We start from the raw sequence: 13,358 nt of genomic DNA, 5'->3' as shown, positions 1-13,358 counted from the left end.
AAAGAACCAGCTTATTTGAAAAGTCAATAAATCATAAGTCATAAATCTAGAATAAAACAAAACATCCATTCTTTTTTTTTTTTTTTTAAAGATTTTATTTATTTATTTGACAGAGAGAGAGATCACAAGTAGGCAGAGAGGCAGGCAGAGAGAGAGGAGGAAACAGGCTCCCTGCAGAGCAGAGAGCCCGATGCGGGGCTCGATCCCAGAACCCTGAGATCATGACCTGAGCCGAAGGCAGCGGCTTAATCCACTGAGCCACCCAGGCGCCCCCAAAACATCCATTCTTGTTGACAGCTGACAAATTTATTAAATTTCTAGATATACTAGAAGTTTTATACAGACTCTATAGAGTATAAAGGACTTGCCTGAAAAAAAGAAGTTATCTGAACATTATAGTTTCCTTATGTTTCAGGCAGAATACTTAATGTATTTTATTTTTTACTTCTTAAAAATTTATTTTCACAGTAAATTCAATATAAATTCTACTTTACTGTAGTTAATCTTACCAAATAAATTATTTCTTTGCTTTTTTCCTCCTCTATTAGTAGTAATAATGTACATCAATTACATTTCTTGTGTCTGTTTTAAAGAATTTTTCATCAATAATTCAGTAAACTAAAAAAAGGCAAACTAGCAAATATAAGAAGTGACATACATTCTTTCTGAAAAAATATAAAGGGAATATAATCTGATAGGTGTATATTTGAAAATACTTAAATGCTTTTGGAAACAAAAATATATTCTACATATAGTAACAACCTTTGTAAGAGAGACAATCATTATCAACAGGTACTGATTTCACTTCTTTTGCCTACTGAAATCAATCACATTTCATTTTTTTGTCAGTTGCATTAAAACTATACAATAAAATTTTGACACTGTATGTATAATAGGTAATTTTCCCTGAACTAACAATCAGAAAACATGGTTGAACAAAGGATTTTTAGGTCACTTCAAAGTGTAAGGGAAAATCTGGTTTAGGTACTCACTGAAATACTGAAATTTCCAGGCAATTCTGTTGATTTACACATGGCAGCGAGCTAACCAGGACTTTACAATGACTTTACAATGACTTGCAATGAAATTTTTAATTAAAGGAATAGCTTAATTATTAAGAGGATTATAAAATTCAAGATAATCATTGAAATAACTGATGAGCAAAATACACTTTAAGAAAAAGAAATCTTTGGGGAGCCTGAGTGGCTCAGTCAGTTAAGCATCTAACTCTTCATTTTGGCTCAGGTCATGATATTTCAGGGTTGTGAGATCCAAACCAGTGTTGGGCTCCACGCTGGGCTGGAGCCTGCTTGGGATTCTCCCTCTCTCCCTCACCTTCTGCCCCTTCCCACCCCATTCCTTTCCTTCTCTCAGAAAAAAAAAAATGGAAAAAATCTTCATTTAAGTTCACTAAACAAATTAACGAGTCATTAACATCATATTACAAAAAGATTCTTAATGATAGATCACGGACATAAATTCCTTATGGGATTCTCTAATTTTTTTGTATCTCACGTTCCAACAAACAGTCTACCAAACAACTTGTATCATAACTAAAAACAAAAAGAACAGTTTTCTGAGAAAAATATTTATATATTTAAAAGAATTCATTTAAACTATCACTCAAAATTGAATTTCAGTTTGTAAAATTTTTCAGAATTAAAACATCATTAGAAATAAATTTTAGTAATACAAAATTATATCACATCTATAGACTAATATTTACTGAGGAAAGAGAGAAAACACATTCAATGTCTATTATGTACCAGACACTATGGTGGATATTTCACATGTGCTACCTTAGATTAATTCATTTTTCAGTCAGATAAAATTGGCATTTCTAAAAAATCATTCTACAGCTGGCAAAAGTGATTCTCAGAGTTGTCCACAATGGTTTAGAGTGAGGGCTCTGGAGTCAGGCTTTTAGGATTAGGATTCTTGTTCTAATCTTCCACTTAAGTCTTGTGCCTTGAGGAAGTTACTCAGTTTTTCTCTCCCTCATCAGTAGATAGTATAAGATGAGATAATGTAGTTACAGAGATTGGCACATAGTAAGTATTCAGTAAATGCCATGTAGTAATACTACTACACACCCTTGAACAATTCCCATCACCCAAGATCAGAGAGTACAGTACAGTGATTTGAGTCTTAATCTGTCTGACATAAAGGAAGTCCTGCTCATTGCGTCACAGTCTCTAAAGAGAATTTTTTGATTAGTGCATTTTTAGTTATTTGATATACGAAAATCTATTTATACCTTGCACCAGAAAACGTATTTTTTTCAAAGCAGATTTTTCCCACATTACACCACAAGGAAGATTTATTTTGTATCACATAAAGAATTTAATAACATATGTTCTGAAAAAAAGGAGGGCGGACCAAATGAAAAAGATCTGTCATTACAATGTATCTGATCATCCAAATCAAAGGAAAATGAAATTTCTAATTTACTGAGTCATTCTGAGATACAAAATACCAAAAAAAAGATTATTTCAAGATTAGAGTTGTACTTCTTGAAATAATTTATTACTATTTGTTTATTCTTTTAGTCATTAACTATTTATTAAGTGTCTAATGAAAGGCAATTTGTTTAGTTATTGTTCTCAATAGTCACTGGACTGAGGCTGACGGATCCAATATAAAATAGGTCCTGAGGAAAGACAAAACATCCAAACAGCTTTGATCATTTGGCAGAATTACTCAAGGTGATCACAGAGCTTGAGAATCATTATGAATAGAAGAAATCACAATGGTGACTACATATTGGCCTAATTTACTTGTCAAAAACAGGTAACATCAAAAATACTGTTTGTGATGCCACAGGCTATTTAACTCAGTTCAGTAATATTTATCTACTCATTTTGTTGGTGAATTTTTTTGTGCCATGATAAAAGCTAAAACTACATGTTAAAAGATAAGGTGACAAAATGTGTTATTCCTGGAAATTTAAGTACTAAAGGGGAAGCTATATAAGACCCAAAACCAAGCTAAAGAAAAATCATGTTAAACCCTTCTAGGCTTTTGTCTTGGTATTGACTTCAGAACCAATATACACATTTACACATCCTCTATATTACGCCACCATGTCTAGAAAATGGATAGTTCAAAACCAGTTTTCATCACTACAACTAAAGTTCAAAATACGTCCTAATTAATTACTTAAGTCTCTATTGTAAATACTAACATTGATAAAAAGAAGTTCGAATTAAAGTAATACAGCCCATATTATAACAACTAATTTCCAAGATTAATGATATATAATTTTTTAAATATAAAGCCGTGATACTAGAGATGCTCTTGTAGATCACCTAGCCCATTATCATGCTAACAAAACCCAACATGTACTGAGTGCTTACTATAATGATCTGCATATTTTATAACATTTAATCTAAATAATCAAATGTGCTATTATTACTGCAATTTTGTAATAGTGGAAACAGAAGCACAAAATTGTTAACATATTCAAAGGTGCACTAATAATACAGTAAACTTGGGATTTGAACCCAATACTGTCTGACTTGAAAGTCCACACATATAACAACCATAATACATACGCTTCATGATAAAAAAAAAAAAAAGCCACAAAAATTGTGCATAGAGCCTATTTATAAAGACTCCAGAAAATAAATTATTCCTTCAATAAATTATTTTAATACTAAACTCCCTATGTAGAGTAAAACTCATCAAGATTTCTAAGGAAAGTATAATACTGCCACCAGAGAAACAATAAAGTTTCATAAAAAAGGACTACTGAGTGGAGGAAAAAACATGGTAACTAAATGCTTCACCTTAAAATACAGAAGACAGAGAAGTAACTCATTTTATAGCTTAGTTCAAGTTCTCCAAAAAGTAATGAAATGTTAGATAATACTATTATTGTTGGCATAAGTTTTTATGCAAACAGATTTTTTTAAAAAGGATATATCTAATTTTCTCTGGAAATTTAAAAACTTCAAATAGGTTCTCATTCATCTAGAAAAATTTAATAATAACTAAAAATAAGATGATATATCCTATTTCAAGATTTCATTCATCTATATGAATTTATGATATAGCCAGAAAACAAGAAACTCTATCGACTCTGGCCTTGCAACTAAGAACCTGGGTTCTTCAAGTAGAGACAGAAGTCCCACTTAATAACTTGGTTTTAACATTTTAAAAACCAAAAGACTGTACCACTCATGTACACACTTATCTGTAACGGCCCCCTTCAAAACTTGAAATAACAAAAGACCTTATTACTGATAGATACAATTTTCCACAAAAGAGCCAACCTCAGACATCAAGGGCTTTGACATAATTAATGCAAAAGTATTAGATAAGAATTCAAAATAGCACATAACTGAATGCAGGGTAGTATGGAATTGGGTATGTATTATAACTAAAGAGCACAGTGATACTTTTCTTATATGTTTTCTGTTGGATTTAAACTAAGGACATGTATATCACTGCAAAAGTTGAAGTTCTTTATTACAGGGAAAAATTAAGATGAATGATATAAAAACTATAAACAAATGAAAATGAAAATCAGAATGCTGACCCCTTACATTGTCTTCTAACTCCATGATGAAATAAATACAGTTTAAATACCAAAATATAACATTTAAATGAGTTTTGAAGACAGGCAATGAAAAATAACCATGTGCCCTGGATGAATGGACCATATAATCTGTTAAAATATGATTTTAGCCCTAAGATTTTATAATAGTTATTCATGTAGATATAAATTATTGTGATAGTTTTAGTTATAACATTTTTAAACTATATAATCTTTCTAATTTTTCTTCACAAACAACAAATTCCATGTCAGGTTAAAATGATTATAGACAATATTAATTCATAAGGAATATTTAAATTACACATGGGAGTTTGCTACAGACTACTTCATCCCCAACTTCTTTTCATAGAATTTACTAAGTTTTTAATTACTGATTACAATGTATATTGATGATTCACTTAGAAGATAAAGAGCAAAACATTTTGAATTTAGACCCAGGACTGAAATTTAAAGTTTTATTTTTCCACCAGGCTGATATCCACCCCCATCCCAGTGAAATTATTTAAGATCTTTTAGCAAAATAGTATCACGGCAGGGCATAATCTCAGGGTTCCTTTTTTACCTCAAAGCTTTTTACTTCAAGACTCCAACCTTTACACTGATATAAAAGAAAGCATGACCCATGGATAGGAGCTGCATGTTGTAAATGTACAGGTCCCATTTTTATTCATGTTTATACTGTACATAAAGGTGGTCTCAATACAGGGACAATATTATTAGAAATTAAAATAGAATTTTGTTAATAGTTTATTTAGATAATAAATAAGAAAAAATCATGTTACATTCCAATGGACTTTAAATTTATTTTCCCATCTTTGCTTTATTCCCTAGGTTTTCCAACAATTCAAAATTGGATAACCCATGAAGGACTTCACATATATATGTGCCTATTAGGGAAGCATTCCTATATTGTTTCTGGAGTAAAAATGAATGTTTACCTATATATTTTTTTTTTGAAATTCTCCAAACATAGCAATGTACAGAGTAAAAATAGTTGTTAAAAATTCACATTTAACTTCTTATAGAAATGATTCTGTTATAAAATTAAATCAGCATTTGATGCATTAGGTATGTTTTTATAAAAAGCAAAGAAGCTACAGAATTGCACATGAAATAAGCCTAATTGAAAATAACTGAATTTGTATGTAAACACAGATATGCCACTGGGTAGATTTAGATTCTCATATATGAATTATATATAAAGGAAAGCTAATGTCAATTAACATTATCCTAATATTATGATAACATACGTATAAAATAATACTAATATATAATATATAAATATGTGACTGTTATTAAATACATTTTTTCAGAAAGAACTTTACCCTAGTAATTTTGTATAAGTTAACAGGATTTCATGGATGATCCAAACCATAAAGCATTTCTAAAGGTTAAAGTTGGGACTAGTATTTCTCCTCAATTTGTATTAAAATCATGCTACATCTGATAAGAAGTTTTGATTTATTATCAAGGAAGTCATTTCTTTATGATTTTAAGTGTCAAGTTTTAATATTGTGTAAATATATATCTGCCTTAGTCCTAAAGAAACTTTTATTAGCACTTCAGGGATAAAAACCAACTATTATAATACATTTACACAGCATCGACTATGCCAGGCATAATCTAAGTGTGTAAAAATTATAAGAAATTACACATTTAAAGAAAACTTACCAGACAGTTGTTTCCACTTGACTGTCATTGAGCTGCCGATTGTCCAGTTGGGCAAAAAGTGGAAAAAGTACTTGAATCCCTCCAATTGAATGAATTGCACTATGAATTGAATGTGTTACTATAGCTTTCACATCCTATGTTCAAAAACAAAAATGTGTATTAACTCCTAAAGCATAAAGTTATCATATCACTATTTCCTTGTTCTAAGTAACTTTGTGAAAAATTTAAAGACATAGACATTTTAAATCCCTCAATTATAAAATTTGTGATACACATATAAAATTAAAACTTGAAATATCTTTATCAACCACTTTTAAATTTGAATTTGAGGTTGAGATTTTTATATGGAAAATGTGAAGCTATAAATCAAAAAACAATTTAGAATAAGAAATATTATTAGTAGATTTAAGTATTTTCAAGTAATTTTTATTTGGGGTGTTATACTAGTACATTTTTAAAGCAAAGTATGTATTTGTGTCTAATAATTATCTGTTCAGCTAATCAACCAATTTTATTTCAAAGGATATAGAACAGACAAGATAACCGAGACGACAGAGTCCTTACTAAGATGACTGACTAGTCCAGGGTAAAGTATATTGCCAAAAAAATAATAATAATAATAATAAAATAAGGGAGAAGGCAAAAATGTCATTCAAAGAACTAGAAAACAAAAAAAGAAAAAGAAAAGCAACTATAGATCTACAGATTAGCAAGATTAGATTTAATATGTAAAATACATACTGTTAAATGCTTAATGAGAATATTAAACTAAGTCACTATTCACCTACCTGGAGCATTAGAGCATGTGGGGAATGAACAAAAATTGATGCATTTTCCTTTGGTGATGATTCCAGGCATAGCTGAGCGTCAGTGGCCTTAGCATTATATGTAAATGCAATACTACTCGCAAGTTTCCCATCATACAGAACCTGTTTATGATGTTCTGCCAAATGAATGTCACTCTCAGATTTAAATTTGAAGGTGCTCTGAAAAAATAAAACTAAATTAAATACTCTTTTTAAATGTAACATAATAAAACTCTAAAGTTTTAAAGCAGAGAAACATTTAAGATAATAGACAATTTGTTTGACCCTTCCAAACGTCAGGCATTAGTCAGTGGTATTACTTTGTTATTCTTACTTCAATTCAAGGAGTTAAATTTTACTCATCTTGTTAATAACCACACTCATCTGCATATTTTGGTTTTTATTTATAAAATAATTTTATTAGAAAAAAATATAAAGCCAGATGCTATTAAATCTGTAGCAAAAGGATTTTGATTTAATACTTCATAACACAAATTTAATTTTCCTGCTTAACACATTCAAAAGTATTTACATGAATAAACAGCACCTGGTATATAAAACACTTATATAGAAAAACAATTATCATTTAAGACTATGAAAAATGTTTATATGCAAAAATATTTATATCTCTACTATAAAAATTATATCAACATATTGAGTAACACTATCTACAAAAGTATCAGATAGTCATGTTAAACCCAGAAGAACACTTCATTAAAACATGTCACTGCTTTGGAGCGCCAGGGTGGCTCATTAGGTTAAAACCTCTGCCTTCAGCTCAGGTCGTGATCCTGGGGTCCTGGGATCAAGCCCCGCATCGGGCTCTCTGCTAAGCAGGGAGCCTGCTTCCTCCTCTCTCTCTGCCTGCCTCTCTGCCCACTTGTGATCTCTGTCAAATAAATGAATAAAATCTTTAAAAAAAAAAGAACAAAACATTTCTCTGCTTTATGGAGAAATAACAAAGATATACTAGTTGTAATCAGAAAGGTATTGTTAGGGCGCCTGGGTGGCTCAGTCAGTTAAGCTTCTGCCTTCGGCTCAGGTCCTGATCCCCACGTCCTGGGATCGAGTCCCACACTGGGCTCCCTGCTCAACGGGGAGTCTGTTTCTCCCTCTGCCCCCCGCCCGACTCTTGTGCTCTCTCTTTCTCAATCAAATAAAGAAAATCTTAAAAAAAAAAAAAAAAAAAAAACAGTACTGTTAGAAATGGTCAGAATTTCTCTGCAGATATAAACCTGACAAACACAAATAATATTTAACCTTTGCAAAAATCACATGATGTTATTATGATTATTTTCAACTTACAATATGAAAACTGAAGATCTGGAAGGGATAGTACCACAACACAATGTCAAGTCTTCTCTCTCATAGTCAGTATTAATGGATTAACGCTGAAGTGATCTGGATTATAATCCAGACTCTACCACTGATTATCTCTGGAACGTTATTTAATAAGTGTCAAAGAAATCATATAACCAATGTGGCCACATTTCATTACTCTAATGTTACAGTAAGAGTAAACTGAATGATCCAAACTCGAACTCTTACAGAAGGCAAACAAATACGTGTATAAATGAAGCAGATTACATGGAGATTTCTTCAGTCTAGACAATGTATATCCTGTCTAAAAGTGCTCCTCAATGCTCAGCTCAAATCCATTTTTGTACCATGTTGCCAGTTCTTCAGTATTTTTCAAAAGAAACATGAGCTCTGGACTCTAAAATCATCTAATTTGTAATTTAATGCAAATGTTCAAAAACACTGTGCAGACCAAACATGTCAGGCCAAATTTAGCCCATTTTCTACTTTTAAACCAGAGAGCCTCCCTTCCTTGAACTTGGACACAAACCACTTATTAAGAATCTACCAATACAAGAGCAACATAATAAATGAGAATTTATATATATTTGGCTATGGCTGGTACTTTTTGTCCTTTAAATGTAAGCACATTTACGTATTTTGATATAAGAAATAAGCTAACAAAATTACAGTACTTTGGATTGAACCTTGCCTTCTCTTCCCAATTAAATGGAATATAGAACTTTATCTGCCACCTCAGAGTTTCAAAATTTAATCTGTTTATGTAACTCACAGATTCTTACTTCCTAATCTAGAGGTAACAGTTGGGGCTTAACACATGTTCTGGTTTAAAATAAAGATTGTATTTCAGTCCCTCCTGTACTAAAGAAATAGGCAACAACTACAATAAAAAAAAAAGAATTTTTTAAAAAGTAATATCTGAATGAAGTTATGAGTAAACTATATTAGATAATAATATTGGCAACATAAAACCAATTTAATTTGCCTTCTTCACTGGTTGCCTTGGTATTAAAAAATAAACATTTTAATAGGCATTTAGGTAGAATTATACACACTCAAAATGTTTAATATTTATGTTTCTAATCCAATCATTTTCAAGTAAAATTTCACAAATAAAATTTGATTATTTACTTATGTTGCAAAGCACGAATCAAAAGAAAGATTTAATTATCTTGAAGGAGTAAAACATAGCAGTTAGTTTGTAGAAATAAAAGTATTTAATTGAGGGAATTTGGGAGAAGAGTCGATATGACATTAAAACACTAGAGAAAAATGGGCGCCTGGGTGGCTCAGTGGGTTAAAACCTCTGCCTTCGGCTCCTGTCATGATCCCGGGATCCTGGGAGCAGGCCCGCATCAGGCTCTCTGCTCCGCAGGGAGCCTGCTTCCGCCCTCCCCTCTCTCTGCCTGCCTCTCAGCTTCCTTGTGATCTCTGTCTGTCAAATAAATAAATCTTTTAAAAAATAAATAAATAAAAATAAAACACCAGAGAAGAGGAATAAGGAAGAGGAGAGTCAAGGAGTTAGATGAACCAAGGGCAGATTGGAGTTTAATCATGTAGAGTAGTGGTGCTTCCTTATGCTCATCAGCATACTGAGAAAAGCAATGTGTAAAATGATGGGAATAGCAACTGCAGGAAGACGAACACAGGCCCTAGTCAGTAGAGTTACCTTATATTAAGGAATATTTTGGATTTGACAAAAACAAAGGTAACAAAAGCAAAAATAAACCAGTGGACTACATCAAACTAAAAAGTTTCTGCACAGTGAAGGAAACCACCAACAAAATGAAAAAGCAAGCTATCAAATGGGAGAAAATATCTGCAAATCAGACACCTGATAAGGGGTTACTGTCCAAAATATATAAAAAAAACTCATATAACTCACATCAAAAAAAAATCTGATTTAAAAAAGGGCAGAGGACCTGATAGACATTTTTCCAAAAAAAGACATATAGATGGCCAACTGGCACATGAAAAAATGCTCAGGATCACTAATTAAGGAAATGCCAATCAAAACCACAACCCTAACCCTAACCTCACACCTGCTGGAATAGCTATTATTGGCTACTACCAAAAAGACAAAATATATAACAAGTGTTGTCAAGGATATGGAAGAAAGAGAATCCTTTTGCACTGTTGGTGGGTATGTTAAGTGCAACAACTATGGAAAACAGTATGACGTATTCTCTAAAATATAAAAAAAGAGGGGCACCTGGGTGGCTCAGTCTGTTCAGAGTCTGATTCTTGGTTTTGGCTCAGGTTATGGTTTGAGGGTCTGGAATTGAGCCCCACCTTGTGTTCCACACTCAAGTGGAGTCTGCTTGGGAGAGTCCCTCTCCCTCCGCTTCTCCCCTCTCTCTCTCACACAGACACAAACAGGCATGCACGTGTGTATGATCGTTCACTCTCTCTCTCAAATAAATTTTTAAAAACTTTAAAAAGTTTATAAAAAAAACTTAAAGATAGAACTACCTACCATATGACCTAGCAATTCCACTTCTTGATATTTAGCCAAAATACCCCAAAAACATTAATTCAAAAAGATATATGTATCCCCATGTTCATTGCAGCATTATTTATAATAATGGATAAAGAAAATATGTGTGTATGTATACACACACACACACACACACACACACACACAAAATGGGATGTTATTCAGCCATAAAAAATTAAATCATGCCATTTGCAGCAACATATAGACCTTAAGAGTATTATGTTAGGTGAAATAAGTCAGACAGAGAAAAACCAATACTATATGACCTTACATATATGTGGAATCTCAAACAAAGAACTCATAGATACAAAGAATGATCAGAGGTGGAGGTTGGGGGTAGATAAATTGGTGAGGGTAGACAAGAGTATAAATCTCTACTTTGAAGATGAGTAAGTTCTGAAGATAAAAATATACAAAATGTTGCTAAGAGTTAATAATACTTTATTGTATATACGTAAACTGCTAAAAGAGTAGATTTAAAAGTTCTCAGTACACACTAAAATTATAACTATGCGAGTTGCTGTCAATTTGTGGTCATCATTTCACAATATACATCAAATCATTACGTCGTATGCCTTAAACTAATACAATGTTAAGCATTAGGTTTAATGCTTTAAACTAATACGGTGTTAAGTGTCAATTATATCTCAGTAAAACTTAATAAAAGCTTTGAAATTTAAAAAAGTAAAAATTACTCTGTCAGTTTTATACAGTGCAAAACCATTAGGTTCAAAATCAGTTAGACTTAAGGCTGAATCCTAACTGTATCACTGACCGGATGTGCATCCATCCACAAGTTATCTACCTCTCATCTAACACACTTAACAGGTACAATAGTAAATAGAGTACTTTGAACAATACAAGGACCTTTAAAAAAGCAACTCAAAATGGTAGCTGCTATTATTGTGTCCTTTTCTACTTGGTATTATACAAATTTTTCTATGTTCAATATTTTTTTTTTCATAAATGTCACTCATAAAACATTTACTATAAATTTTATGTAATGGCATATTACACTTATGATAGTGAACATTCAGATATCTCTAACATAGTTGCTAATGAGGCAAAGCCTCATTGGTTTGAACCCTAATCACCTAAACTGGAATTACTTAACAAGAATATCAGAACATATTCCAGAATATGCGAAACTCAACCAAATTAAGTTTATCTAATTACTACAAGAGCAGAGACTTGTTATTTTCTAATACTAATATCTGAAAACTTCATCAATGTCAAGAATATAGCCATTTTCCATTGAAATTATGTAAGAATAACATATATATGGCAATACCTATTGCTCTTCCAGGATCTCTATGTGACAAGTGTTGCTGATTTTTTTTTTAAAGATTTTATTTATTTATTTGACAGAGAGAGATCACAAGTAGATAGAGAGGCAGGCAGAGAGAGAGAGAGAGGGAAGCAGGCTCCCTGCTGAGCAGAAAGCCCGATGCGGGACTCGATCCCAGGACCTCGAGATCATGACCTGAGCCGAAGGCAGCGGCTTACCCCACTGAGCAACCCAAGCGCCCAGTGTTGCTGATTTTAATAGGGAAAGACACTGCAACATTCTATGAATTATGTATAACTAAGAGAATGTTGCTACCTGTGCATGGGTAATGGGGAGGGCACGTTTTGCATGGAGCACTGGGTGTTGTGCAAAAAGAATGAATACTGTTACGCTGAAAAAATAAATAAAATGGATAAAATGGAAAAAAAAAGAATTTTCCCTTCAAAATGAATAATCCGTCTGAACTCATTAAAAATAATTCAGACTCTAGTATCTAAATTTCCAAACTTCTCTAGGAAAATACATAAGTAGGATTGATCCATTCTTCTGCTACAATTTTTTTTATAATTCCAAATGACTAGAAACCAAGTCATTGAGCATTTTGAGTATCATTTTGATACTCAAAATGCTCAATGACTTGGCTTCAACCTATCATAATCATCCTCACATTCCACCATAAACCACTCAGCATACCTACTCTGTATTCTGCCAGGAAGCCATGCCTGATTGTGACTTAATGGGTTAATCCATAAACACATCCTATACTTCCTTGCTTCTAGCCCTATAATCATGCCTGCTCTCTCCTTCTATCACCACATCCTGCTCATCCTCTGAAATTCATGTATTTTTCAAGAACCATAAAAAACTTTTTTTTAAAAGATTTTATTCACTTATTTGTGTGTGAGAGAGAGAGAAAGAGAGCACACACAAGCAGAGGAAGCAGCGACAGAGGAAAAAGCAGGCAGAGGAAGCAGGGTCCCTGAGCAGAGAGCCCAATGTGGGGCTTGATCCCAGGAGCCTGGAATCATGACCTGAGCCAAAGGCAGATGCTTAACTGACTGAACCAATCGGACATCCCCTAAAAAACTTTTTTTTTTTTAAAGATTTTTTATTTATTTATTTGACAGAGAGAGATCACAAGTAGATAGAGAGGCAGGCAGAGAGAGAGAGGGAAGGGCCCGATGCAGGACTCGATCCCAGGACCCTGAGATCATGACT

At 32.6% G+C, this 13,358-nt stretch overlaps 1 protein-coding gene across 7 annotated transcripts in view; it reads right to left on the bottom strand.

Moving 5' to 3' along the window:
- The window catches only part of NBEA (neurobeachin), a 687,041-nt gene that overhangs the window by 551,310 nt on the left and 122,373 nt on the right, over window positions 1–13,358 (bottom strand). For 6 of the 7 annotated variants that reach the window (XM_045977917.1, XM_045977919.1, XM_045977920.1 and 3 more), the window contains exons 9-10: window positions 7,018–7,215; window positions 6,230–6,363 (exon numbers count right to left, since the gene is read on the bottom strand). In XM_045977917.1, the coding sequence (XP_045833873.1) occupies window positions 6,230–6,363; window positions 7,018–7,215 (332 nt within the window). Of the gene's footprint in view, window positions 1–6,229; window positions 6,364–7,017; window positions 7,216–13,358 lie in introns of those variants that run through there. The other variant, XM_045977922.1, reaches the window with a different exon arrangement.

The sequence above is a fragment of the Meles meles genome, chromosome 14 (assembly GCF_922984935.1).
Source record: "Meles meles chromosome 14, mMelMel3.1 paternal haplotype, whole genome shotgun sequence".
Classification (NCBI taxonomy): Eukaryota; Metazoa; Chordata; class Mammalia; order Carnivora; family Mustelidae; genus Meles; species Meles meles.
The sequence above is the reverse complement of the archived record's forward strand: the minus strand, read 5'-3'. Positions and strand labels throughout refer to the sequence as shown.